This window comes from Equus przewalskii, chromosome 10 (genome assembly GCF_037783145.1).
Source record: "Equus przewalskii isolate Varuska chromosome 10, EquPr2, whole genome shotgun sequence".
Taxonomy (NCBI): Eukaryota; Metazoa; Chordata; class Mammalia; order Perissodactyla; family Equidae; genus Equus; species Equus przewalskii.
In genome coordinates this window covers 31,399,060-31,427,028 of record NC_091840.1, presented here as the reverse complement: position 1 = coordinate 31,427,028, position 27,969 = coordinate 31,399,060, and the positions used below count along the sequence as shown (strand labels likewise).

At 46.8% G+C, this 27,969-nt stretch overlaps 1 protein-coding gene across 1 annotated transcript; it reads right to left on the bottom strand.

Moving 5' to 3' along the window:
- Nucleotides 1–323: 323 nt before the first annotated feature.
- SCPEP1 (serine carboxypeptidase 1) lies at nt 324–27,415 on the bottom strand. The gene is made up of 13 exons (XM_070560789.1): nt 27,240–27,415; nt 24,787–24,935; nt 21,173–21,262; nt 18,934–19,089; nt 18,502–18,576; nt 14,981–15,053; nt 11,451–11,488; nt 10,809–10,937; nt 9,835–9,928; nt 8,934–9,047; nt 6,543–6,680; nt 5,369–5,532; nt 324–1,112 (listed from the first exon to the last, which is right to left on the bottom strand). The coding sequence occupies exons 1-13, from the start codon at nt 27,322–27,324 to the stop codon at nt 1,050–1,052; spliced, it is 1,368 nt and encodes a 455-aa protein (XP_070416890.1). The 5' UTR covers nt 27,325–27,415; the 3' UTR covers nt 324–1,049.
- Nucleotides 27,416–27,969: the final 554 nt, after the last annotated feature.

Below are 27,969 nucleotides of genomic sequence, written 5' to 3'. Positions count from 1 at the left end.
TGACAGACGAGGGGTGTGGTTCTGGTAACTGAACCCAGGCCACCAAAGCAGAGTGCACCAAATTTTAACCACTAGCCCATCAGCGCTGGCTCCATCATTTTAATTTTAAAGAAACGTTACAATCCTTTGACTAAAAGATCATGCTTTTAGGCATTCATTGTAAAAAAATAATAAGGATGTGCATAAAAATATAACTATCAGGATGACTCACCAAGCACTGTTTATAATAGTGATAAACTAGAAACTGCTTATGGGAAACAATTGGGCATTTGGTACATAAATTATGGCACATCCATAAAATGGAATGCTCAGCAGCCATTAAAAATGTTACAGAAGAACATTTATTGGCATGAAAAGGTGTTTAGGCCATACAGATATGTGAACAAAGTAGACAGTGAAATAAGACACAGTAAGGATTCCATTTTTGTAAAAAATATATATGTATTTATGGCAAAAAAAGATTTGCAAGGATATCAGTGCTTATCCCTGAGAAAGGAGTACATGGATATTTAGCCTGGACTTTGTTTATCTGTATTTCCCTTTTTTTCTATAAATCACATAATTTGCTTTTTTAAAAGATTTTATTTTTCCTTTTTCTCCCCAAAGCCCCCTGGTACATAGTTGTGTATTTTTAGTTGTGGGTCCTTCTAGTTGTGGCATGTGGGATGCTGCCTCAGCATGGCCTGATGAGCGAGCGGTGCCATGTCCTTGCCCAGGATCGGAACCGGTGAAACCCTGGGCCGCTGAAGTGGAGCACGCGAACTTAACTACTCGGCCACAGGGCCGGCCTCATAATTTGCTTTTGTAATAAGAAAATGTTAATCTATTTCAATCCTTCATTTTGATGAAAACAAATCCATTAAAAAAAACCCCTAGATTTCCAAGCTGCCACAGAGGCAATGATTTTGTTCTGCGTGGAGCTGACCGGAACCTTCACAGTCACGGTCCAGGGCGGATTCCAGGGGAGGTCGGTGCTTCCTACAGCTTCAGGGTGCTCGCTTCCGCTCCCGTGCCAAGGCCGAGCCAGCTCACCTCCAGCCCACTCTGTCCTATTCTTGCTGAGTCACCAGCCTCATCATCTTCAGAGCCATGTCCCCTTGGTCAGACGGAACCTAGAACCAAGCAGTATCGGAGTTAGCACCCCTGGTTCTGTTCCTGGGGCTGAGTTTAGGGGTAACGTCCTGAGACCCTGCTCCCTGGAAGAGTGCCAGCATTCTGATAGCAAACTGGGAGGACAGCTACACCTGGGTGCACCCCTTACAGAGGGGTCCCTTCTGTGACGTGACCCCTGCACCAGACAAAAGCTCTCCTGGGCCCCAGGTGTGTTGGGTGGTGTGGCTCTGGAGAAGGTGGTGTTTAGGAAAGAATCTTCTACTCCATTTGGGGCTGGTCTGTTGATTTCTTTATAAGGGCTGTGCTGATGGTTCTCGGACCCAGCCTGGTCAAGGAAGAGGGAAGATTCTAACCATTTTCAAGGATTCTCTGCAAAGGAGGGATCCCAGACTGGGAATGAAGTAGAAAACAGGCCGAGAGGGGAGCGAACAGCAAAAGTGTCAACAAACACAAACAAACAAACAAACAGGATACTTTGAGCGGCACCCCATTTTTGTATTATTATTCAACTTTGTTCTGTTGTTCCCTTAGATTTTTTGAATAATTCCTTTAAAAACTCTCCTTCCTGGGGCCAGCCTGGTGGCGTAGTGGTTAAGTCTGCACGCTTCACACTGGCAGTCTGGGGTTCGCAGGTTCTGATCCCAGGCGTGGAGCTACACACTGCTCACCAAGCCACGTTGTGGAGGTGTCCCATATACAAAGTAGAGGATGATTGGCACAGATGCCAGCTCAGGGCCATCTTCCTCGCCAAAAAAACCCCCCAAAAACAAAAAAACCTCCTTCCCACCCAGCATTAAAAGGGGGAGGGGCAGAGCCCTCAGTTTCTCCTCCACAAAGACGGGAGTAGAATAATAGATGGCTCCAAGTTCTGAAATTCCACGATCTTCTACAGCCCACTCCTGTCCTTGACTCTCCTGCCAAGCAAGGTCCCCAGGAGGCACAGGCACAGTGGGGAATACGAAAGTGACATTTACTCAACCAAAGGGGAAGTGGTTGGCAGATGATTTAATAATAGTCTCCAAGAGCTATTTTAAGGCTGCCCCCAACAGACCTCTTGTTCTATGTGTGACAAACCAAGAGAAAATGGGCAAGTGCATGGTCAGCTCTTCCCTTGCCCTCCTACCTGCCTCCACGGGGACCCCTCTCTAGTAATAGTGGTGTGCTCCAAGACTTCCTACTAGCTTTTCCCCGGTCAATATTGAAGGCACTCAGAGACTTAGGGTCATTAAAAAAAATTGCCCTCATAACCCTGTGTCCTGCTGCCTGTTCTTTCTCTCTCCAGACCAAACTTCTTAAAAGGGTAGGCTTGGGGCCAGCCCATGGCTGAGTGGTTAAGTCCGTGCACTCCACTTTGGCAGCCCAGGAGTTCACCAGTTCGGATCCTGGACTCAGACCTACTCACCACACCGCTCATCAGGTCATGCTGAGGTGGCGTCCCACATAGCACAACCAGAAGGACCTACAACTAGAATAATGTACTGGGGGGGCTTGGGGAGAAGAAGAAGAAGAAAAAAAGATTGGCAACAGATGTTAGCTCAAGTGCCAATCTTTAAAAAAAAAAAAAGAGTGGGGCTACTCGTTTCTGGTTTCTTAGAGGAAGTGGTCTTCTCTCTCTCACTGCTCATCCATTTGCTCCAGCCTTTCCATTCTGGCTTTTGCACCTGCCATTCCACTAAAAATGCTCGCCAGGACCGCTACAGACATCAGTGTAACCAAAGCACTGCTCATATTTCAGTGCTTCATCTGAGTTCTCAGCAGCATTCGCGCGACTGCTCTCTCTCTGCTTTGAGGATGCCATGTGTCCATGGTCTCCCTCCCACTTTTCTGGCCACTCCTTTCTCAAGTCTCATTCTCAGGTCCTTCTTTTGCCTCCTGCTTCTTAAATACTGGTGTCCCCAGGCTTTTCCATATTTGACTCCTAAATCTCTATCTCCAAGGACAAACATTTGATTCCAGATCCATATACACACACTTTACACGTTTGACTGCCCTGTGGACATCCCACCTGGCTGTTCTGCAGGCAGGGACCAAGTCTGCCAATTCTCCCTCCAACACTTCATCAGATCCCTCTACTTCCCTCCCTCTAGGTTACCATATGAGCCTCTTCCTTTTTTTTTTCCAGGAAGATTAGCCCTGAGCTAACATGTGCCACCAATCTTCCCCTTTTTGCTGAGGAAGACTGGCCCTAAGCTAACATCCATGTCCATCTTCCTCTACTTTATATGTGGGATGCCTACCAGAGCATGGCTTCATAAGCGGTGCATAGGTCTGCACCCAGGATCTGAACTGGTAAACCCTGGGCCGCCAAAGCGGAACAGGTGAACTTAACCACTACACCACTGGGCCAGCCCCCATAAGAGCCTCTTAGATTGGCTCTCTGCTCCAGTCTTGTCCCATGCCCTCTGCTGCTAGAACGCTATCTCTTAGACAAATCTGGTAATTTGACTCCTTTGCTTAAAACCCCTCAGCGGCACCCCATTGCTTTCAGGGTAGGTCTGACCTCCTTAACGTGGTACAGTCTCCCTTCCCAGCCTTCTCTCTCCCAGGGTCCCTCGAGGCCTCGGGTGTCTGAAGGCTCCCCTGGACCTGCACAAGCCATGGTCCTTGCTCCCACACCTCCTCCTTACTTAGCTAACTCCTACTCATCGTTTAGGGCCCAGTCTTCCAGACCCTCAAGCCTGGGCTGGGCCATCTTCCCACGGCCAACGCCCATCTGAACACTTCTAGCCCCATGTTATTACAGCCTCTGCCTGTCTGCCCCTCTGGCCCATGAGCTCCTTAAGGACAGAGATGGTACCATCCATCTTTGTGACTAGCAGCCATGAGACACTCAAAGGTTTGCTCATCAAATAAAGGAACCAAAGAGAAATGCTGGTTTCTCTTAAAGGTTGCAGCATCTTCATTTCTGGGAAGTTCTTAAGAGAAGACTAAGGGTCAGAGAGGTTAAGAATAAGTGGTCTGCGGTCAGACACCTAAAAATATTGTGAGACCAAGTCTATCAAATACCCCAGCTCTGCCTTCCCTCCCGACCAGGCTTTCTCAACCATGACACCACTGACATTTTGGGTGGCACAATTCTTTGTTGTGGGAGACTGTCCTGTGCATAGTAGGATGTTTACCAGGATCCCTGGCCTCAACCACTAGATATCAGTAGCACCCTCCCCCAAGCTGTGACAACCAAAATGTCTCCAGACATTGCCAAAGTCCCCTGAGGGGCAAAACTGACCCCAACTGAGAACCACTAATGGCCCTAAGGAGTGGCTTGTGGAGAGAGCACCTTGGTCCCCCCAAATCTCTCTTAGTAACTCCTAAGCCATCCAACTAAGCACACCATGTGCCTGCTGTGCCAACAGAGCTTTAAGACCAGTTCCCTGGGCCCCCCTGCCAGCCAGACTGCTGCCCTCAGCCCTTTCTCTGTGGAGGTTCTGTCGGAGGCACAAGGGAGCTAAGAGAGGAGGGCAGGCTGGAGGGAGCCTTAACGTCACTCTCAACTAATCTCCTCCGGGAAACCGCAATCTAGGGGAGAAGAGAGACTCTGACTTTAAGTGACCAGATCAAGGCATCACCATGAGGGAAGCATCTGGGCCCTCCTGCCTCCTGGCACTCCCCACTTTGACACTTTTGCAGGTGAGTGTGTGCGCGCACCTGTGTGCACACGCGAGGGTGTAGTGGATGCATCCCTCCATCATCTCCCTCAGCCCATGGATAGCCACTCAGTCAACATACGACCTGAGGGAAAACAGTAAGTTCGCTCCGCAGGCGCAGGAATGGCACAGTCTCACTGCCCATCGCTGCACCCAAAGCTTCTTCCAAACTGAAACTCTGGAGCCGCCGGTGCTGGACGACACGCCCCCACCTTATAGCAAGCGCTTGTGACTCAGCTTTACAGAACCCAGAGCTTGGTTCTCCCTCCCCGAAAATGTCAAGGAAAGACAATTTCTCCCTTTTTCCCGCAGCACGAATTGTTCCTTCAGGACAAATTGTTAAGAGGAAAGTAGCACTATATTCATTTAAGGTAAAGAGTAAAGGACCGGGAGCCTGGCTTAACTCTCTCGGAGGATTTGCTTTTTAAATGGAGAACTTCTAGGCCCAAAGGAATCAAGTGCTAATAGCAGAATTTCGGTAGAGACTTCGAAACACGCCCAAGCCCAAAGAACCCGTAAGACCAGTCCAGACAGTGCCTGCGCGCATAATCCACTGCCCGTGGCTTCCCTCTCGGAAGCATTTAGTCTGGAACAAAAGCTGACTCTCTCACCATGTGTCCGGCTCTGAGAATCCAGTAGAAAGACAGGTTCTTGTAGGACTTGACAAAAGCAGACGTTTCAGAAGACTCGGGGTCACAGTACAGGGGCTTCCACCTCAGCTGACTGAATTTGGGCAGTTCTGTCCACTTCAGCTTCCGCAGCCAGGACTCCTGACCTGGCGACAGGGACAAAGAAGGGCCTGGCATTAACAGCTGGTGGAGTAGAAAAAAATAATTCAGGTCCTACAACTTGGTGTTCCCCAAACCACAATGTGCACAAAACTCATCCTGGGGTCTTGCTAAAATGCAAAATGTGATTCAGGAGGGCTGGGTGGGGCCTAAGATTCTGCATTTCTAGCAAGCTCCCAGTGATACCCAGGATGACGGGGCAAACCCGAGAACTGTGAAGTGTGGCTACTCTGTGAGTCTCCCACTGCCATAGGCTCTGCAGGGAGGAAGCCTGGGGAGCTCTGGAGGCGACAGGGCTGTCAGGAGGACTGAGAAGTCTCAGGGGTGAGGGGACAGTAACACAGATCACCTGGGCAGTCCAGGGAAGAAACGCGGAGCCTTTTCAAATTGCCCTTGGTGCCCTTGGCTCACAAGTTGCAAAAATATTCAGTCCTGCTGACTTCAAGAAGCATATCACACCCACCAGACCACGTGCCTAGATTTGCCTGCTGGTTCTGGGAACCCGCCTCTGAGCCTCTACCTGGCCCTACTGACACTGGAAGGGAGCACGTGGTGGCAGCCAGGGCAACAGGAACTCCATCAAGACCACTTCCCCTCGGTCCTTGGGTTTACAGAGCTGTTAGGGTTTAGTCTTAACTCACCTTGCCGTGCTTACCATCTGCTGTGACAATGCACAAAAATGAGGTTTTCCCTCAATTAAATTGTGTCTTTGTCCAATGGCCAAGAAAATGTCTTCTTTTTTATTCTTGTGATGGGGGTAGGTGTTGTTCTTTTCCTTAATCGTACCTAAGGGCCCAGGCTTCTCTGAGGGGTCACAGCCTCAGGTAGTTCTGCCCTCTTCGATGAGTTAGGGTCAGGGGTGGAGGGATGTAACAGGAAATGGCTTCCTCCTGGCATTTCAGTGTCACCAGCCCCAAGACTGATGTGTCCAAGGCCAGTCCCCTTCCAGCTCAACCCATGAAATTGCCTCCATGTGCCCCTCAGAGGGGGTTCCTACCCATGGTGTCCACGATGAGATCAAGCTGTCCGTTATACACAGTCACGTTGACCCCGGCTTCCAGCAACTCCTCCACGACGCTGATGACTGGCTTCATGAAGTCCTTCTCCATGTTTAGGAAGACCTCGGTAGCCTGGCCTGCACAGGGGGAGGAGAAAGAGGGAGCAGCTTGGAATCTGCCAGAACAAGAGGCACTTTTCAGCCAAGAGCATCCTGGGCTCTGGCACCCACATGCAACCACTGTGCAGCATCTAACAAAGACTGCAGACAGGGCTGTTTCACCAATTGGGACCCACCGCCCAGAAATCCGTGCCCCGAGCAGGTGGGTGGACGAGAAGCACAAACAGCACATGTGCTTTATTCACTCAAGCGCTTGTGATGACATCGGATGCATTTTAGTGAGGAAACGAGACCTGGAGACCCTCTAGGCTGGTCCTCTAAGGGCATAAACCGTGGTTCTGGGCCAATGTTCATTTTCCTCCTTTGCTGAATGACACCAGGGCCAAGTTTTAAGTTCTGAACAAGTGGGGCTACCTTCGTAATAAACCAAATCAGACCTAAACCAATTCAAGCTGGTCCTCAGTAAAGCCACGTGGATGACTGGCCAGAGAGGAGACGGGCAGCACGGTATTCCTGCTGGATTCCTACCACCACCACCACCCTCCTAATACTGAACAACCACCACATTTATTTTTATTTGGCAGTCACTGTGCTAATAAGGAAGCACTTTACAAGCAACAGCCCATTTCTTCTTCATCACTATCCTGGGAGGTAAAGAATCTTAACTTGTGCAATGGTTAAAGAAAATGAGGCTCAGAGAGCTAAGAAAATTGCCCAGAGTGAAATAGCTGGTCAGTGGCAAGCTGGGATATGAATGCAGGCCTGGCTGACTCTACAGTATGCATAGGCTTAACCACAAACTGGAGCTCAAGACATTATGAGTACTGGCCAAGGACAGTTTGTCCTTTCCAGACCACACAAAGACACATCTAGAGCCAAAGAGAGTTTTCTGTATCAGTCATCTTCTGCCAAAATGTAGTCACCCTGCCTGTCCAGCCACACCGGGCAGGAATGGGGTGGGGGGGTCCCCTATAAGCAGAGAAGCTCGGGCTGGAAACACCATCATAAAGATAAAATGAGGGCACTGAGCTGACAAGATGTGTTCCATGAGCTTTTTTTTCAGTGCCATGACAGCTCCCCACAGTTGTACCCATCCCTTACAGCTCTGACACCGTAATTCTTTTTATTTGATCTAACTTTTTTCTTCATTTCTAGAAAGCTCTAATGGGTGAGGGGGAATGAAGACACGGGTCTAGGATGAGCTCTCCGCTGACTGCGGGTTGGGAGGGTGGCCCGTGTCCCACAAGGAAGCCAGGGCCAGAGCCACGTCTTAGCCTCTCAGCAGCTGTCACAGGGCCGCCCGAGAAAGGCCTCCCGACCACATGTTTGGGGCACCTTAGACACAGACGAAACCCTCCTCAGCTTGCAGCGTTTCCCCTCCAGGAGCCTGGGAGTCCCACTTGCTCATCATGCCTCCCTATAGGACTGAGCAGGAACTTAGCCAAGATTTCTACCTGGCCTTGGTCTCTGGGGACCCCAATATTTCCTCACTATGGCCTTCAGACCAGAAAGCAGTAGACGCTGGACCATATCCAGCATCAGGATGCCTGGGGAGGCCGGCCACAGAGAGCTGGTCAAAGCCTGTCCAAAAGGACCTTTGTCTGGAATCCACACCTGCAAGCCTTGGGCATGGCTTTTTTATCTCAAAGTTTTTATTATGGAAAACTTCAAACTGATACAAAAGTAAATAGAGGACTGATGATCCCCAGGTACCCACACCTGGCTTCAACAATTATCAACTTATAACCAGTCTCATAACTGATCATTTCATTTCTCTCCCTACTCACTTCCCTATGAACCCCTTATTTTGTTTTGTTTTGTTTTTGGTGAGGAAGATCGGCCCTGAGCTAACATCTTGTGGCCAATCTTCCGCTTTTTTGCTTGAGGAAGATTGTTGCTGAGCTAACATCTGTGCCAATCTTCTTCTATTTTTGTATGTGGGACACCTCCACAGCATGGCTTGATGAGCAGTGTGTAGGTCCACGCCCAGGATCTGAACCTGCAAACCCCAGGTCACTGAAGCGGAGTGCACAAACTTAATCACTACACCACCAGGCTGGCCACTGAACCCCTCATTTTGAACCAATTTTGGCATGTCATTTACTGTCTCTGTATATGTTTGCTCATCTATAAAACGTGGATAATAATACTGTTCTATTTGCAACATACCATCACCACCAACAAAACACTTTCTACAACTTAAGGCCTTTAAATTTGCACATCTATCACCCCCAACCCTACAAATTGCACTTAAGTAAGTCACATAAGTACCTCCCCAGGAGCAATCCTCAGGAATAATTTTGAGCTTCTTTCTGATGGGACCATTCATGAGTAGACTTAAGGTGTCCGGTTGTAGGTGTCTCACGTGACGTTGGGAAAGACGAACTAAAACAAATTGGTACATGGTGAGTCAAAGGACTGGAAATAAGACCAAGAGAACCTCTTTTCCAACTGCTGGAGATGCTGTGCATAAGAGGGAGGCATTCAGCTGGAAAATGAAAAGCATCACCTTGATTCACCCCAGATGGAGGGACAAAGTCTGAAACACATTGAAAGTGGAGATGCTTCAATAGTTCCGATTGCTGCATTTTATGTCCTTCGGGGCCACTGAGATTATCTGGCATGGCCAAAGGAAATCAGCTGAGAAGAGGAATCCAGGACTCTTGCAGCCTTTATGCGCCTCTTACGGAGGGAAGATGCCAAGCATTCGGCACCCGCAGTGAGGCTGAGTCAGCCGAAAGACAACTCCATCCAGCCTTTAGGAGGACTGACATTGTGATTCAGCGTGCAGAAGTTGGTTTCCAAACTTAAAAACACTCTCTAAGCGAAAGAAGCCAGATGCAAGATGACCTATTGCAACGTTCCATTTATATGAAACGTCTGAAAAGGCAAATCTAGAGAGACAGAAAGCAGATTAGCCCAGGGCTGGGAGCAGGAGAATCAACTGCAAACTGACACAAGGGATCTTTTTGGGTGATGGAAACATTCTAGAACGGGACAGTGGAGATGACAGCACAACTCTGTGAATGTACTGAAAACCACTGAATTATACACTTAAAACGAGTGAATCCTATGGTATGTATATTATGGGTCAACAAAGCTTTTAAAAAAAATTGGTTGCCTCTTGCTTGGAGGCTAAGGCAGGAGTCTAGCAACTTTAAGGTTCACTCACCTAGGTGGCTCTGCGTGAATTCTAGGCTTGAATCTATTGCAGACACGGGAGTGTTTTTAGTTAAGATGTTATAGAAGTTCACCCCATCTGTGTTCTGAAATACAAAAAAGTATATTTGGCTGTTTTTTTGTTTTGTTTTGTTTTTTGTGAGGAAGATTGGCCCTGAGCTAACATCTGTTGCCAATCCTCCTCTTTTTTTCCTCCCCAAAGCCCCAGTACATAGTTGTATATCCTAATTGTAAAGTCCTAGTTCTTCTATGTGGGATGCCGCCACAGCATGGCTTGATGACCAGTGTGCAGGTCCGCACCCAGGATCCAAACCTGCAAACCCTGGGTTGCCGAAGCAGAGTGTGCAAACTTAACCGCTCCGCCACTGGCTGGCCCCTTTGGCTGTTTCCTAATGTATCTGTTATCGAAGTTGCAAAACAGAAAAGAACCCGGCTCTCCATCTTATCTGGGGATAGCTCTGACTTTGTAAATTTGCTTGGACCAGAAAGAAATGCAGCTCTGGAGGCTCAGAGACCAGCCGTGCCAGCCCAGTCTCCCAGGGGTAGTGAACAGCTCATGTGAGTGGAGCTCAGAGGCTGCAGGAGAAAACCACAGGCCCATGTGTTAATTTACAGGGAGAACAGAGCTGCAGAGGGTCTGACACACTCGAGGCCTCAGCTGGGCCTTCTTCCCTTCTGGCTCACTTTGGGCAGATGGCTGCTTGGCCAGGATCCAAACATTCACCTCTGCAAGACACAGTCCTTCTTCTAGAATCCAAACATTCAGTCAAGGGACAAGTCTTGCAGGCCTGGGTGGCTGTCTAACCCTGTCACTGCTCAGACCCGTCAGATTTATTGTTTAGGATGCCATCATTTTCAGACTTGTGGGGAGTCTCAGCATAGACACCAAACCTGACACCACCAACCAGGAACCCTTCACTCACGAGAAAAAGCCAAGTGGGCTGGCCCCCGTGCGTGTCCTGATACCTGTTCAATGACCATTTCCGCTTTCCCCCACAGCTCGGTGGCCTCTTTGTAGAGTCCCTTATTTACAGCATCCAGCACTTGCTCTGCAACCTGAGACACCTCTGTCAGACCCTGGTCGTCAAGAAGAGACTGGAATGCAAACCAAGAACAAAAAGGCCCGCTTGGCTGAGAGACACAAATCTGGCATTGCTCAGTTAGGGATGGGTAATAGGACGAGCAGGAGGAAGGAGAAAAGGGAGCTTACAGACGAAAGCATCCTGTCACAAGCCACATATTTATTATGAAGGAAATACAGCAAAGTGTTAACTGAGTCTAGACGGTGGGGATATGGTTGTTCACCATGATCTTTCGTCTTTTCTGCATATTTGACAATTTCTATAATAAAAAGTTGGAGGGATTTGAAAAATGGTGTTTCTTGTACCTGGAGAAATGGGATAACTGTGCTGATGTTTCTTTAAATTTGTCCTCGAGGCCAGCTGCTGCTTGGGGGCTCCAATTTGATATGGACTAACAGTCCCTAGGGAGTAGGGTCAACCACACAGGCAAACCCAGCTAGCTTTGTCCTTCCTGGGGACAGAGCCAGAAGAGGTCAGCTGGGCCACTTACCACGGAGGGTGCAGAAGTAAGAACTTATCTACTTACCACGCTGTACAGGTAAGGTCCCCAGGAGAGCACCGAGTCTAAAAGAAACCACAGATGTACAAAGTCAGTTTGTGGTTCTGTTCTCCCAAAGAAAAACCTAACTAACCTCCTTCCCGAAGCAGAAAGAGACAGAAGCCGGAAAGGCAACAGCCCTGGGTCTGAGGGCTCCTTAACTCACAGTGCCCATGCAGGGCTGATGTCTCGGTGGCTGGGAGGTGGGATGAGGGGGTGGGGGCCCTTGTACTGACTCAGGACTAATGGCACGCTAACCTGGCTTGATACTGCCCAGCAAGGGAGTCACAGTCAGTGATGACACGGCAGGCAGGCCACGCACGTACAGGGGATGCTCTTATCTGAAGACTTCCAGACTTTCTGCCAGCTTAAAATATTTCCCCGCCCCCGCATTTCTGCTCTGCATCCTGCCTACTCCTCCAATTTGGGGACATTAGCTTCTGCCAAGAGCTAATTACAGAAGAAAGACTAATGATTTTGTAATTCAAGAGTGTGTGGCTACTATACTGCCAATCAATTCATTTCTATTCCACCGATATTTTGAGAACTTACTAAGGGCCTGTATGGAGCTTTATAAGATATAAATATGAGTAAGACAATGCCTGCCCTCAAGGAGAATAGTTGGGCTTGGTTTAGACAAGTTCACAATTACCATGACACCAGGTAAGGCTAGTGCCATCAAGAGAAGTGCCAACAAAGTATCAAAGACCACAATTTATAAAGCACATTTGAATGTCACTTCTTTGCTTAAAAGCCTTCAATGCTTCCCTAAAGTCAAGCATCTCAAAGTATTTTTCAAATAACCTCAGTTCTGAAGGATTTTAATCTAGGGATAGGAAGAAAAAATGATTCTTCAGGTAAGTCTTTGTGGTTATACAAAGTAAAACACATTTCTTTACTGCAGGACTTCTCAGAGCCTTTAATGTGCCTGTGAAACCTTGAGGAGATGGAGCAGTTGTTTAGCACTTCCAAAACTTATTTGACCACAGAGCCCTTTGTCTAGCACCTCATTGGCCTGGTATTCTTCAGAGTACACCCTGAGAAATGCAGGGATGCCGGGTCTCCCGGGACCTAGTACTATTCTCCGCTCCACTTAACCTTCAAGCTGGCGCCTTATTTTCTTCAAATATAGAATCATCTGTTATTCTCCCATGGATTCCATCCCCTACTTGATCTACACCAGGGATTGACAAACTCTTTCTGCAAAGGGACAAATAGTAAATATTTTGGCTCTGCAGGCCAGCCTGTCTCTGTTGCAACTACTCTACTCTGTTGTTGCAGCCTCCAAGCAGCCACATAATATGTAAGTGAATGGGTGTGACTGTGTCCCAATAAAAAACTTAGTCACCAGGTGGCAGGACCGATTTGACTTGTCGGCCATAGTTTGCTGGCCTCTGATGTAGATTTGAGATGTCCAATAGAACTTTCTGTGATGACAGAAATGTTCTATATCTGTGTGGTCCAAAACGATAGCCAATAGCCACGTGTAGCTACTGGGCACTTGCGATGTGGATAGTGCAACTGAAAAATTGAAAATGTTATGTACTTGAATTAATTTAAATGTAAACAGTCGCAGGTGGCTCTGGGTACCACACTGAACCAGGCAGAGCTTCTTGAAGACGTGGAGTGTGTCTGGGCATCTTTCGTAGCACCTAGCACAACACCTATTACCAAGCAAGCAATGAATAATTGTTCATGAAAATTAACAGTATCTCTCCCTCAAAAAGGGAGTACTTCTGGGAGAGAGGGGTGCTACTTAAAGTAGATCTGGAAGGAGGGAGTAAGGGCTGGGCAGGAAGATTTATAAGGGGAGGTGGGTCATGGCAAAGTGAAAAGATAGATTTTGGCCAGGATGACTAGCCCTTGCAAAGCCTGGAAGCTAAACTTGCTGGTCTTGTGGAGGTAGTGTAGTGTAATGGTCAGGTGCCTGGATTCTAGTGCCTGCTGCCTGGATTTGAACGCTGGATTTGAATCCTGGCTTGAGCTGTGTGACTCTAAAAAGTGCTTAACCTCTGAGTCTCACTTTCCTCATCTGAAAAATCGGGATAAGGACAGCATCCATCTGATGGAGTTGTTGTAAGCACTAAATGAAGTTAACACATGCAAAGTGCTCAGGGGTGTTAGGAAACTGTGATGAGACCCCAGAAGGAAGTGTAAGGGCCAGCGCTGTCATTTTGAGTGAGACGTCTGGTAAGAAACCGGCTGGACCTTCCTGCCTCTGGTCAAGGCTCTGCAGCTTCCTGATGTCCTCAGCGGTCCATCCAGGAAGGACAAACCAACAACCCTTCTTCCAGTGCCGACTCACGGCTCTCAGTTATGCTATGTCAGTCCTACCCTGGAGCTGCCAAGAATGAGGTCAAGAAATTACCACTCCGAGGAGCATCAGAATAGCCTGAATCCATCAGGGACATGGCTCTGTGAGGAGCCAACTCTCTTTTAGGGGGGAAATATTATCTTTTATAAATTATTTTTTTAAAACTGAGGCACAATCATACCTCACAAGTCATAAATACATTTAGATGAGTTTTGATAAATGCATATGCCCATGTAATGACCACCCCAATCAAGATAGGGAGCACAGACGGCCTAGAAAGTTCCCTCAGGTCCCTTCCTGGCTTATTCCCCTCACTTCTCTGGGGTAACTTCTCTTCTGATTTCTCACTGTACAGTTTGGTTTTGCCTGGGAAAAGTCACCTTTTGTTTAGGTGAGAACAGTAGTCATCAACTGGGGGCGATTTTGTGACCAAGAGGACATCTGGCAATGTCTGGAGACATTTTTGGTTGTCACACTGGGGTGATAATACATTTAGAGAGTAGAAATGCTGGTAACCACCCTACAACGCACAGGAGAGCCTCTACAACAAGGAAGTATGCGAAGGAAAATGTCAATGGTGCTAGGATTTAGAAATCTTGTGTTAGATTTAACCCCACCGAGGCGGTTATTTCAGGTGTCTGAAGCCACACCCTGGATGTCTGCCACATAAACAACTTTCCTCTGCACTCTCAACGATGCTAAGGTCATGAAACTGCAACCCTCTGCGTTGCAGGACCTGAGAGTAAGCTTGATTCACCATCAACATAATGGTGATTCCCATCAACATATGGGAATCTCACCCCAAATGTTCATTCTAGCATCAGGGTGGTGGAAGGGACAAGGTGACAAACAGACCTGGGTTTGAATCCCGACCAGGCCACTCATTCTGTGTGTCAGAGGGCAGATTTTGTCATGTCTCTGAGTCTTTAGAACGTCTTCAATTGTAACATTGGATTCTTTCGTTGTGACAATCAAATAAGAGAACTTGCTTCAGCCTGTAGCAGCCCATGGTGGGTGCTTTGTAAACGAGTTCTCATCCCCAAATTTCTTGGATGTTCCGGAGGCAAATGTTTTCTGGGCTGACTTCTCTGAAGACCCAGAAAATTCTGCTGCCTTGTTCTGTGTGATCTGGACAACACAGCCCAAAGTCACAGGGAAGGATGGGGAAAGGAAGTAAAGAAACACCTGAAAATGCTGTACTTACCAACAGGGGAGATCCAGGAGTCACCCAGAGCGACCCCGGCAAAGTTGCACTGGATGGTCCCTTGTTGAATGGCCTGAAGGACAAGAAGCCAAGAAACAGCCTTGCATGGGCACCCAGGGGCCTCCATCCCGTCCTCGACAGAGGGAGCCAAGCCTTTACACGCTGCCTTTCCCGAGCACAGCAAACTTCTGCCCACCCTTTCCAAGATTCCCTGGGCATCCAAAGACCTCAGATACCCACTAGAGAGCAAGAGTAACTCTCTCCTGCCGCCATTTGCAAAATGAGTAGGAGGTGTTGGAGTTTCTCCCTACCGTTTCACAAGGGGGTTGGCAGGACGTGTGTGGGGTCTAGTGCAGCTCTATCTTCCTTAGGAGGGACCCAGCCACCCCTGAGGTCTGTGATTTCTCACAAGGTGCTCAGGGGGCTCCTTGGGTACAATCAGCACTGTCCAAGTGACAGTCACTCAAGGGCTGGGAGGCCTCCTCAGGAGGTCCTCGAGGGTGTGCTGATGCCTTAGGACTAGGAGCTCCTGCCCCTCTGCTCCTTTATATGTTTAAAAATAATACATCTGTCCAGAAGCAGAAAATTAGCAACAGACTAAATATTTATCAATAGGATGGGCTAAACGAATTATGGTTATTTCCATGGTCTATGATGCACCTTGAAAAAAGATTAACAAGGCTCTTCAGGGACTGATATGAAAAGATCTCCAAGGTACATTGTTAAATTAAACAAGAGAGAGAGATTGGGGGCTGGCCCGGTGGTGTACTGGTTAAGTTCACACGCTCCACTTTGGCAGCCTGGGGTTCCCAGGTTTGGCTCCCAGGTGCGGACCTAGTACCACTTGTCACGCCATGCTGTGGCTACATCCTACATAAAATAGAGGTAGATTGGCGCCGGATGTTAGCTCAGTGACAATCTTCCTCAAGCAAAAAGAGGAAGATTGGCAACAGATGTTAGCTCAAGGCCAATCCTCCTCACCAAGAAAAAAAAAGAGATATATAAAATATATACGTAGTAGTATGTATAGTATAGTGTAGTGTGCACTATCATTTATATAAAATACTATTTATTTTTGTTAAATTAAAAAAGAGATACATAGAATATATAATCATGTGTCTTTAACGACGTAGACACCTTCTGAGAAATGTGTTGTTAGGTGATTTTCTCATTGTGCGAACATCACAGAGGGCACTTACACAAACCTAGATGGTATAGCCTGCTATACTCCTAGGCTATATGGTACTAAACTTATGGGACCACTATCGTATATATGATCCGTCATTGACTGGAATGTCATTGAGTGGCGCATGACTGTATGTAGATATATATTTATTGTAGAATATATCGTACAATGTATATAGTGTAGCGTATATTATCATTTGTATAAAAATGGGAAGAAAGAATATATATGAATTAGCTTTTACAGGCATGAAATACCTCTAGAAAGATCCAGAAGAAACTAATACCAGAGTGTCTTAGGGGAGGGTGACAGAGGCAAGAGGGAGGATTGTTACAGTATACCTTCTACATTTCTTGAATTCTGAATTAGGTGAATGCACAAGCTATTCAGAGAGCTGAAATAAGAAAACGATGAATATCCTGACTGAACACTGGTAATTAAAGAGAAAGAATTACACATTTAACTGGCTTTTCCAGAAGGAACTTACTTCAAGTTACCTAAATAGTCCCAGATGAGAGAAAGTTCCACTTTAAGAAGAATATGAGCTAAGAGACGTGAACAAAATGACAGGAGGAGGAAACCATCACTTTGAAACTCGTAATGAAGTTACTGATTTATGTGAGAACTAAAAATTGATGTTAAAGTCATTCGGTGAAAGATGGATGAAGCGGATGTCCCTATAGTATGAAAATCACACTGCCCAGATAACTTTCTGGCCTGGGCAGGGTGTAAGAACGTGATGAAGGGATCAGACTAGATCGAGACATCATGAGCCTTCTGATCTGAAGCAAAATGAAGTGGACAACATCACCAATATCAGAGCTTGGCAGTTTTTCCTCTAAAGGGCCAGATGTTAAATATTTTAGGCTTTGTAGACCAAACAGTCTATGCTGCAATTACTCAACTCTGCCACTGTGTTGCTAAAGCAGCCACGGGCAACATAGGAACAAATGAGAGTTCTAGTAAAACTTCATTTGTGGACATTGACATTTGAGTTTCATATAATTTTCACGTGTCATGAAATGTCCTTCTTTTAATCCTCCCCACCCCCACCCCCTGAAAACATAAAAAACAGGTCGTGGGCTGGAGATGACCTCTGGGCCCCAGTTTCCTGACTGACCTATTGTAATATAATCTAGCCAAAACTTTTACCTTGAATGAATCGGGCCTTTAGATATAACTTCCAGTTTTGTAGGAAACAGTGAAGAGAGGACTAAATTAAATTAACACCGTGAAGATGTTACCAGACAAATCCAGAAAATGGGACATTCTGTAAATCGAGGAGTCTGGATTCTTTACCAAATCAGGGTCATAAAAAAGGGACTGTGCTAGATGAAAACAGACCTTAGGGACATCACAGCCACATGTAATTCACGGATCTGGATTGAGTATTGGCTTAGCCAAACTGGCCATAAAGGACACGTTGGGATTATTAAGGAAGCCTGAATATTTGAGACAAAAGTTTGCTGAAGTGGGAAGGTGGGGACTAGCGATGGAAGCAAGCAGGCTGCAGACATCACGTAAAATATGATCTCATATTGGTTAAAAAAGCGATTTCTTTACAAAAGTGCAGAAAGAGATTTAAAGGCTATACACAAAGGTGTTAACTGTGGTGATCTCTATCTGGTGGGAAGGAGAAATTTTAATTTTTTAATATGTGCTTGCTGTACTTTCTAATTTTCTGTTATGCACATATACTGCTTCATTTGTTAAAGACTAAATCTTTTTTTTTTTTTGAGGAAGATTAGCCGTGAGCTAACATCTGCCGCCAATCCTCCTCTTTTTGCTGAGGAAGACTGGCCCTGAGCTAACATCCATGCCCATCTTCCTCTACTTTATATGTGGGACACCTACCACAGCATGGCTTGATGAGCAGTGCCATGTCTGCAGCTGGGATCCGAACCAGCGAACCCTGGGCCACCGAAGCAGAATGTGCGCACTTAACTGCTGTGCCACTGGGCCGGCCCCAGCCCTCTTAGTACTTATATATGACCATATGTAAATATGATACATATGTATATGCTATAAACATATACAGATACATATACATATATATATAAAATCTGTTTCTATATTCTTTATCCTGTTGCATTTAACCTATTTGTCTGTTGTTAGGCCAGTACCATGTTGTTTTACTCCCTATAGGTTTATAGCTTGTGCAATATCTGGTAAGGCATCCTTTACTGTTCTTTTTGAAACTTTTCATGGTTATTATTACAGATTCTTACTTTGTATGTACAAGGTCCTATTCAAAGTATATTCAATATCAGGTGAGTATAAAAAGTAACACAATCAGTTTCTGTCTGAAACCAAAACAACAAAGTCATATCCCCATTACCTTATAAAGTTCTAGACTGATGCCAGCAGCCATTTTTCCTCCGTAGGACTCTGAGAAAATGTAGAATGGAACTGTCTAGCAAGAAAGAAATTTACAAAGAATTAAATACCCTGAATGTCTCTTAATTCACAGGAATTAATTTCAAGTTTCTATTGCATGTAATGGCCAGACACAACAAGTCTACTTTTGTTGGTTTTTCCCATATCTGATTATTATGTCTGATTAGAATACTGGCACCAGGGTCATTCTTTCAAGCTAAAAATTATCTTGAGAGATGATAGAAACAAAAGTCCACAACCTGATCTTGGGTGCAAAAAGGTTTTCTCTGGAACCCGCTGAGCATCGAACTCTTGGGGGAGTGTAAGTTTCTTCTGATGGTCGCCGTGCTGTGACTCCCAGCCCTTGCTGAGCGGTCCCTAAGTCTTTGCTTACCTGGAATTCTTTGTGGCAACTGAAGAAGGTCTTCAGGAGAACCATCATGTCTGATGCCACTGTGGCAAGGTCTTTGGCATATGCGTCACTCTTGTTCACATAACTGAACCCAGTGCCCACAGGGTTATCCACAAACAGGAGACTGGCCGACTGGAGCTACACGCCACAGAGGAAAATCCCATGTTGCCATCAGCCAGCCAGCCACCAATTAACTTTTGATCATCTTACATGAGCTCAACAAAAAACACAAATATGAGGCCATTGGTGTGGTTATGATCTTGTTTCTAAAAGGGATTTAAAAAAATAAGGGACAAGAACATAGACTACTACAGCAAAGACAGACAAAGGAAAGGAGAGACAGGAAGGAAAGATTAACATATACGTGGGGATCAAAGCATCTCAGCTGTCACTTTTCACAGGGTACAAATGCCCTAGAAGCAATATGTTAGCACAGGCAGACCTGGCAGCTTCAGTCCGAGCAACAGCTCGAAGCAGTGAGAGTACAGCCCAGGGCTGAATACCACACGTCAGTTTTCTTCAAGATTAAGCCAATTTCCACCCAGGCCTGGCTTCCCTGTACACTATGAGAACAGAATTATTCTAATACCAAGGGCTGGCCCAGTGGCGCAGCGGCTAAGTTCGCACGTTCCGCTTTGGTGGCCCAGGGTTTGCCAGTTCGGATCCCGGGTGCAGACATAGCACCGCTTGGCACACCATGCTGTGGTAGGCATGTCCCACACATAAAGTAGAGGAAGATGGGCATGGATGTTAGCTCAGGGCCAGTCTTCATCAGCAAAAAGAGGAAGACTGGCAGCACTTAGCTCAGGGCTAATCTTCCTCAAATTAAAAAAAAGAATTATTCTAATACCTTTCCTGAAGAGGCTTAGAGTCATAGAATATTACATCTGGAAGCCTTAGTGATGACACAGTCCAGGCATGCCCTCCATTGATTAGGAAATTAAAACCCAGAAAAGGCCCAGGACTTGTCCAAGGTCACAAAGTTGGGTAGATAACGGCAGCATTAGGACTGAGGCCCAGACCCCTCACTTCTACTCAGGCTCTCTATCTGAGTTATATTACCCTCTTAGTTCTGGGGGCCTTGGGGACAAGCCAGTGGGGCACTCTGCTACTGCAAATGCAAGTGATATTTCAGTTGGAGTTGAGTACAGGAATGTTCCAGGCTGAGGGAACAGCATGTCTAAAAACCTTGAGGTAAGAGTAAAATGTATTTAAGGAAGACCAGTGTGGAGACAGATGGGAGACTCAAAGGACTGATGGGACCTTCAGGAAGAGGTCATCTGCATTGAGTGTTTGGGTTTTTCTTTCTTTCTTTCTTTCTTTTTTTTTTTTTTTTGCTGAGGAAGATTAGCCCTGAGCTAACATCTGTTGCCAATCTTCCTCCACTTTATATGTGGGTTGCCACCACAGCATGGCCAACAAATGGTGTAGGTCTTTGCCCGGGATCCAAACCCATGAACCCAGCCTGTCGAAGTGGAGTGCACCAAACTTAACCATTACGCCATGGGGCTGGCTCCTGCACTGAGTCTTAAAGAAGAGTAGATGTGAGTATAGCTAGGTAGGTGTGACTGGGTGGCCAAAGGAATGAAGTGTGTTTTGCCCACTAATGTTTGGCGGCCTGGGGGCAGGGGCCAAGCAGATGTACAGCAGGACTGACCCAAGGTTGGCATGGCAAGGCTGTAAAGGGAGAAGGATAAGGGAGCCAGGAGGTGGGGTGGGGAGTGATCAGAGAGGGGTTAGGGAGGAAGTGAAGCTAAGAATGAGGGGAGGGACTAGTGAGACGGCCAAAGGGCAGAGGACAAGGGGTGTGAAGTCTTGATGAAGTCAGGAAGCAAGACAGGAGAGGGGGGAAAGGACTGGAAGTTGTGGCCAGAGGGTGGGAGTCAGACTGCAAAGATGGCCAGTATGTGGGAAATGACAAGGTCCAGGGTGTCTGCTAGAGAAGGTTTCTGCAGGCCAGTGGAGAGAAAGGTCACTGAGGAGGGGAAAACAAGAAAGACAATTTATCTCAGGATAAACTGTCCCGAGAAAAGGGAGAAGCTGGCTAGAAAGGAGGCCTGTGGACAGGTGCCCAAAGTCCCAGCCTACAGAGGGAGGAGGAGAGGGGTGGCAGGATGGTGCTGCTAAACTTGTGACCCCACCCACGAAGGGGCAGGGCCGGCTGGGGCTCAGCCTCAGAGAGGCCACTGGGCAATTCAGTTAGGGGCCATTCTCACTGTACCCAGGAAGTTCTTCGTGGTTTGAGATCAACGTCAAGGGGCCCAATTTCCTCAAAGTTTCCAAACCCAGTGCTGGAACCACCTGGACCACCCTGTGGAACAGAAAAGAAACAAAAATAAGCCCAGAGAAAACATTAATCAAACATGAGTCATGACGACGATGACCACATCCACTATAAATGATTTATGATTTAGCGATGGCTGGGTCAACCCCACACAAAAGACACAACTGATCCAGCGAACCAGGGGCGTCTGCAGTGAGTACCCCGGTAATAGCTGAAATCTTTCTAAAAGGAACTAACCTGGGCTAAGCGCCCCCCAGAGGGAACTTTCCAGCCTCTGATTCTCCGAGCTTGAACTCTGGCATGCCATGGGGCTCACTGACCTTAGAACATCTTGTCCAACTCCTCTCGTTTCAAAGCAGTAAGGCCCAGGGAGGGGATGTGGTAATTAGGGGCTCTGCCAGGACTGGACCCAGGGCCTTGTGACTCTCCATCCCACCAGTGTCCCTGAGGATGGACAAGGGACCCAGGCTGAGGGGCAATTTGGTCAAGTCTATCCCCAGGATATAATGTCGCAAATGCGGACACCCCAGAGCAGGGAGCACTCAATACTGCGGGCATCCAGGACCAATGGCGAGGTAGGATTCTGAAGAGAAATCAGGGCTGGGGGGCCCAGACGGTGAGAAGCAAAGGTTCCATGGGTTCTGACAGCTGAGAGAGGGGAGGAGGCCCTTCAGGAGATGGTCAGAGCAAAGGATGGTCAGTGCTTTGCTGGACAAAATCTCAGCGGCCAGCTGAACTGAGGAGGCTATGAGGAGAGCGTGATCAGCTGAGGCGAGGGGACAGGCCTGGGGCCTCAAATAAAAGGGTGCTCCATCCCTGTGCATGAGCACAGTGGATAGCAGATGGAGATACGCAAAGATGAAAGGGAACAGCTCAGGCCAAACAGAAGTCAGGGCAATCTGTACAGGGAAATCCAAAGAAAAAAGACAAAAGATGTCACAGAGGCGGGGCTCAGGGGTAACGAGAGGACCCTACCAGGGAAAGACTTTATGAAACCATTTAATGTTTTGAACCTACACCAAGCTAACTATTATAAAAGTGGAAGGCTATAAATCCCTCTAATTGTCCACACTCTGATCTTAAGACTTCCTAATGCAGTGGTAAAAAAGCTCACAAACCAGAGGGCGCTGCTCACCACAGTGATATTAAAACGCAACTCCAACGACCCCCAGTCGGGGAACAGGTTAGTAACTCATGACACATTTACAGGATGGAATGTGACACCACCATTTAGAATCACAAACTATGTGGCAGCACTGAAAAATGCTTATCATGCATTATGCAGTAAATTAAGGGCAAGCGTGCATCCTCGAATGGAAGCTGGGCCCCTTTTTCCTAGTGGACTTAGTGGGATGGGACAGGACCAAGCGAAAGGAGGGAAGCTGGGTCTCCTAGGGAGCTTGGTCTTTGTGGGAGAAATGCCATTTTCCCATCCTGCTTTTGATAAGCTGTGGTGGCATCAATGACCCCCCTCGTCCCCGACAATGGCAACGAGAAGCTGGCTGGAGGAGACTTCTGTTATTTGAGAACTTCCCACTACAAAAGCTTTTTTGACTAGAACTTTGGGATGGGGTGCTGTCATAGTCCCGGGCTACCCAGTGACTCTGAAATACGGTAAATGTGTCAGCGGACCAACTGAAACGCTTACACGACTTGAAAGTGTACCTAACATAGCTTACTACTCCACTCAGATGACATGACCTGGATTCTCAGAGACCCGCCCAGAGCAGTCAGTGTACGCGTCCTCAGTAGGCTACCTAAAAGATCTCCTTTTAATCTAGATAAATTATTTCTTCCTTAATCATAAGCTTTTTTCTTCTCCCTTGGGCCTCTGAGGAAATGAAGAGTAGGCTGGTTAGTTAGCCAGCTGATAACCTTCAAGTAGCATCTCAGTGGCGTAGGGTTAATCTAATCAAAAGACACAAATGAGACGGCCTCCAGGGGCCAGAAAGTGCACCAGATGGAGCGGAGAAGTCACATGTGGGCAGAGGGATCCCCTTCTCAAAGGAGCTCCTCCTCAGGCCCCGTCTGAAAGGCAGCCACCACCACCCAGCTTTGGGACAGTAAATTCAGGTCCCAACTGGCTACATTTCCTGATTTTTGGAAAAAGGAAGAAAATGTCTTGATTTTAAAATGTTGGCAACTAATTAAAAAAAACAACCCTACTCTGCAGTCAACCAAAAGGAAGGTTTGCAACCTCTGAAATTCGGTGGTTTACAAATTGTGTTCCAGAGAGCCCAGAAAGTGCCAAGGGGCAGCATGTGACAAAGTGGAGCTGACTGGGTGGGGATCGGCGCCCAGCCCCCATCCCAGCCTCAGCACTTCTGTTTTCTTCTGCTTTGGCTCTGAAAGTAAGCTTTCACTTGGGGGTAGAAAAAGTTCTGCTGATTAATAAAAAGTTTGAAAACCACTAAAATTCCCCAGATTAGAAAACCAAAGCCCAAAGGGAAGTGTCTTACCATAGCTGTTACGTGGCAGGAAGGCATGGAGAAGTCAGGTCTCCAGTCTGGCAGACCTGGGCTTGTCCCCTGCTCGCCCCTCCTGACACCCATGCTGCATCTTCATCTCTAGCCACCCGGGGTGGACAGAAGATCCCTGGCCTACATATATGGCTTCCTCTCCTGAGGTATTTTCATATCTGCACCCTCAGGCTGAGCCTAACCACCAGCCTTCAAAGGAGACACTGATAATCCTGAGAGATAAAGGTCCCCCCTGCAAACTGCTCATCTTCGCTCTGTCTCACCAGAAAGTCTGCATGGACTGGCCTGGGAGGCTGCTTATGAAGAGGCCGACATTTTCAGAGGAGGTGACATCTGCATCTCATGGAGGCGAGAACCAGGATGCCCTATTTACCAGTGAGCAACGTGAAGCCCTAGCTGGGCCACGCCTACATTTTCCAAAGGCTGAAGCAAGACTGTGTGCCTCAACCCCTCCCGATCTCTAGGGAGGGTGGGGAGGGTGTGGGCCACCTCTGGCTAGATATTTTAGGAATGCAAGGAAAGATTCTCTGCCTGCCCCTAAACACCTTTCAACCAGCTCCCCACCTTCCGACTTACAATCAGAGGTCAATTAAAATGCAACACACTTAGGGAGAAGGATAGGGCCCAATATTTAACACTAAGATGCAAAAGGCTGAGTCCTTTCAAAGGTCAGCTTTTCTGGGGGCAAGAAGTTAGGGTCTAGGGAAGGACTGGGAGCAGAGGGAAAGGGGGGAGGAGGACGGACTTTGCTCTGGAATCCTTCAGAACACTTCCTATCAGCTTATGTCTTCAGGAGCTTCCAGGAAGGGTTCCTGCCACTGCCTGGCAATATAATATAAAAGACCCTGGCAAAAGGCTAGGATCCCCCACCTTCTGATTTGGCCTTCTTGGCTCTACAATTGCCTTTGCCTGTCTTGGAAGGATGCTGGAGCCCCCAAGCCTAGGCGATCCCCAGCTGACTGCTGGACCAGCTCAGGCCTTCACCCCTGGGCTGTGAGCCCTTAAGAGCAAGCAAAGTGATAAGTGGGGGAAACCTGGCCCACCCTGGCCAGGCAGCGAAGCCACTTTTACCTGAAGCCACATGACCAGGGGCAGTTCTGAGAAGTTCTTGCTGGGGCTGGTAGCATAATAGAGCCACCAGAACATGTGCGCATCCTTCCGGACAGTCACATAATCCCACACTTCCTTGCCCTCCTCTGTGGGCCAGTTGATGACAGCTCCTGAAACAGAAGCGCGATTTGGTTTTCCTGAAGAATGTCTAATGTCCAGGCAAATTCCAAGCACAGTAGAGACGGCCACGCTAGGCTAGAGACGATTTGGTTTATCTTTTAGGCAATTTACTCACTCTAATATATTGTGGAGATAAGGAAAAAAGAAAAATCTCAAAATGCAACATGCTGGTTTTTATATCTCATTTACTATATGATTAAAGAGGCATAACAAATTTGTGGGGCCAATATTATTCACTATATTATTGTGGAACAACTGCTAGTTTTTTTTGTTTTGAGGAAGATTAGCCCTGAGCTAACATCTGCCACCAATCCTCCTCTTTTCGCTGAGGAAGACTGGCCCTGAACTATGCTACCGGGCCGGCCCCCAAGTGCTAGCTTTTTTGAAAGAAAAAAAAAAAAAGAAATGTAGTCCTCTCTTAACACTATAAACCAAAATAAATTCCAAGTGAATCAAGTATCTAAATTTTAAATATTAAAAAAATATGAAAATACAATTGAATGTTTTTCTGACCTTTGGATAGGAAAACGATGTAAGCATACACCAGAGACTATAAGAAAAATATCAACAGAGTTGAGGACAGAAACTTGTTACATTCCTGTCCAACAAAATTTCTGTACATCAAAAATAAAATTAAAAGGCAAACAACAAAGATCTGCAACAAATATGAAAAAAGGTAATTTTCCTTAATCATGTAGATCAATTCAAAAACGGAAGATCCTAACAGTTAAATGGGTAAAGTCTGTGAGGAAATAATTTATGAAAAAAGAAATATAAATGTCTCATAAATTTGTGAAAGAATGGTTAACATCACTAATATCCAAAAATATGAAAATTAAAGCAATAATGAGGCCACTAAAAAGCTTTGCTTATTTGATAGGCAAAAAATGATGGCAGGTGCTCAATGTCCACAGGAGACAGGAGACTGGCCCTCAGCACTCCTGGCAAGAGTGCACACTGGCATAACTTTTGGGGAAGGCAATTGGCAAAAAATATATCAAAAGTCGAGTGTGTGCGTGTGTGTATATCTTTTAATCCTGCATCTCCAATTTTCCTTAGTTAACTTTTCTAGCATCTGTAAACTATGTATTGGAAGAGGGTAGGTTAAATACATTTTCTATGTCAACTCTGCTAAAGTAACAACTTTCAAATTACAGTATCTTTTTCTGAAATACCATTCTGTGGGTAAAAAAAGGGGATGTTAAAAGGTAATGAGAGGGGTGATCCTTAGTGACTGGAGTTTTCTGCCTTCTACTTCTTCCTTTCTTAAGCCCTTCAAACCCCTATGGCAAGTAAAAGAACAAAAACTCATCTCCAAAAGAGAAGGGAGTAGACGAGGAGATAGATAATGCTGTTGTGTAACTGATAAGGACAGGGGTTAAGAAAACCAGAAAGTGGCTTCAGGAGCAAAATAAACGGCTAGAATATTACAGATGTGGCTATAAGATTCTACCTACCAGTAACACGAGATTACAGTCTCCTTGAAAATGACAGATAAGGCTCGGGTCCCTTTTGACCTAACTTCTGGCACCCTTCCCTTCCCTGGCAGTGACCACTGCTAAAATGTGGGGGTCAACATATTTGACAACATTTCCCAGACACAAGCTGGAAGGCCACATGATTCCCACTTTACAAAAGGGAAAACGAGAACTGTTAAGCAACTTGCCCAAGATCACAAGGCAAGTTTGTGACTAGTTCGAATTCTCAGTTCTCGATTCAGACCAAGAGATACTCTGCTCAAAGACAAGACTAAAAATCAATTTGCAAGTCATCCTATTAAACACGAATTTGTTTTTACCAAAAGGAGCACGGTGAGGGGAGATGTTACTTTGTCCGTTCTGATCAAGTAGAGGGAGAAAGGCCGAACGTCAGTGAAACGTCCCATTCGTGGTAGGATTTCTCGGGGTCGTTCGGGCCGCATGTTTCAGCAGAAAATAGTAAAACCTCATAATCCCATTTAGCAGCCAATCACGGCAGGAAAAGGGAGGTGCCTTTAAAATCGTGGAAACCTCATTGATCAGCAGTTTCTCCAAATCACATGTTTTGCACAACTGCTACTATCTAGGCGCAGGGAAGAAAGGAGCCCCAGAGGACCCAGAGCCAGAAAAGGGTAGAAAAAGCACTGTGAATTAAAAAAAAAAAAAAAAAGGGTGAAGTTCAAAAGCAACATAGTTACGCAAGGTAGAAACCGCGGGAAGAGATTTGCTTTAAAAAGCACAATCCCACTAACAGACTTTCATCTCTGAAGAAAGAAGAAGGCACCGGCTGCGGATGCACCTTTTGCCCCAACCTACCCGTGCTCAGGCCCAGAAGCAGCAGGAGCAGAGGGACGGGAGAGCTCCGCGGCGCCAGCTCCATGACGAATACCAGGCGCAGCATCAGCAACAGGCTGGACTCCGCGCCACAGCACGTGACGGTGGCGGGCGAGGCCTGGCTGGGGCGGGGCCTGAGGCGGAGCCTGGCTGGGGCGGGGCCTGGGGGGGGCCTGGGCGGGGCTGGGGCGGGGCCTGGGGGGGCGAGGCGGCTAGCAATGTCCCGCGCGCCCTCTGCGGGGCGGGCCAACCAGAACCTCTGCAAAGGCGCTGTGGGTGTTCTGTCCGCACAACCACGTGGTTCTTTGCCTTTTGGTGGATTTAGCCGAGAGGAAGAGGCGTTTAGTACGTTTATTTGACTTGGGTTGTGCGACGGAGGAACACCACGAGGCCGGTGCTTCCTGCCCCGCCTATCCTTTCTTTCCCTAACAAAAGGCCTGGCGTTTCAAAAACTGCTACATCTGCCCCAAATCAGATTAAGCCTGAACCAGGTGGTCGTTGGAAACTGGGGGATTCCATTTTCACAGATTTGTTTTTAAAATTATTTTTCTTATAAACTTATGTATATTTTAGATATTTCGGAAATTTGAAAAAAATTTTAGATCTTACATAATCATTGTTGGCTTTTGGGATATTTTTTTCCTCTAGTCTTTTACTTCATCTTTTGAAATACAATAAAAATTTTTATTGTGTTTTTTCCTCTCGATAATTT

Bases quoted from the DNA above. Each gene is read 5' to 3' on its own strand.
- SCPEP1 (XM_070560789.1), bottom strand. From the start codon at position 27,324: ATGCTGCGCCTGGTATTCGTCATGGAGCTGGCGCCGCGGAGCTCTCCC. The intron at 19,090-21,172 runs GTACAGTGAGAA...TGTGGCGTGTAG, and splicing joins AACCACGAAGAACTTCCTGG to CTCCAGTCGGCCAGTCTCCT. The intron at 10,938-11,450 runs GTAAGTAGATAA...TTTGCATTCCAG, and splicing joins GACCTTACCTGTACAGCGTG to TCTCTTCTTGACGACCAGGG.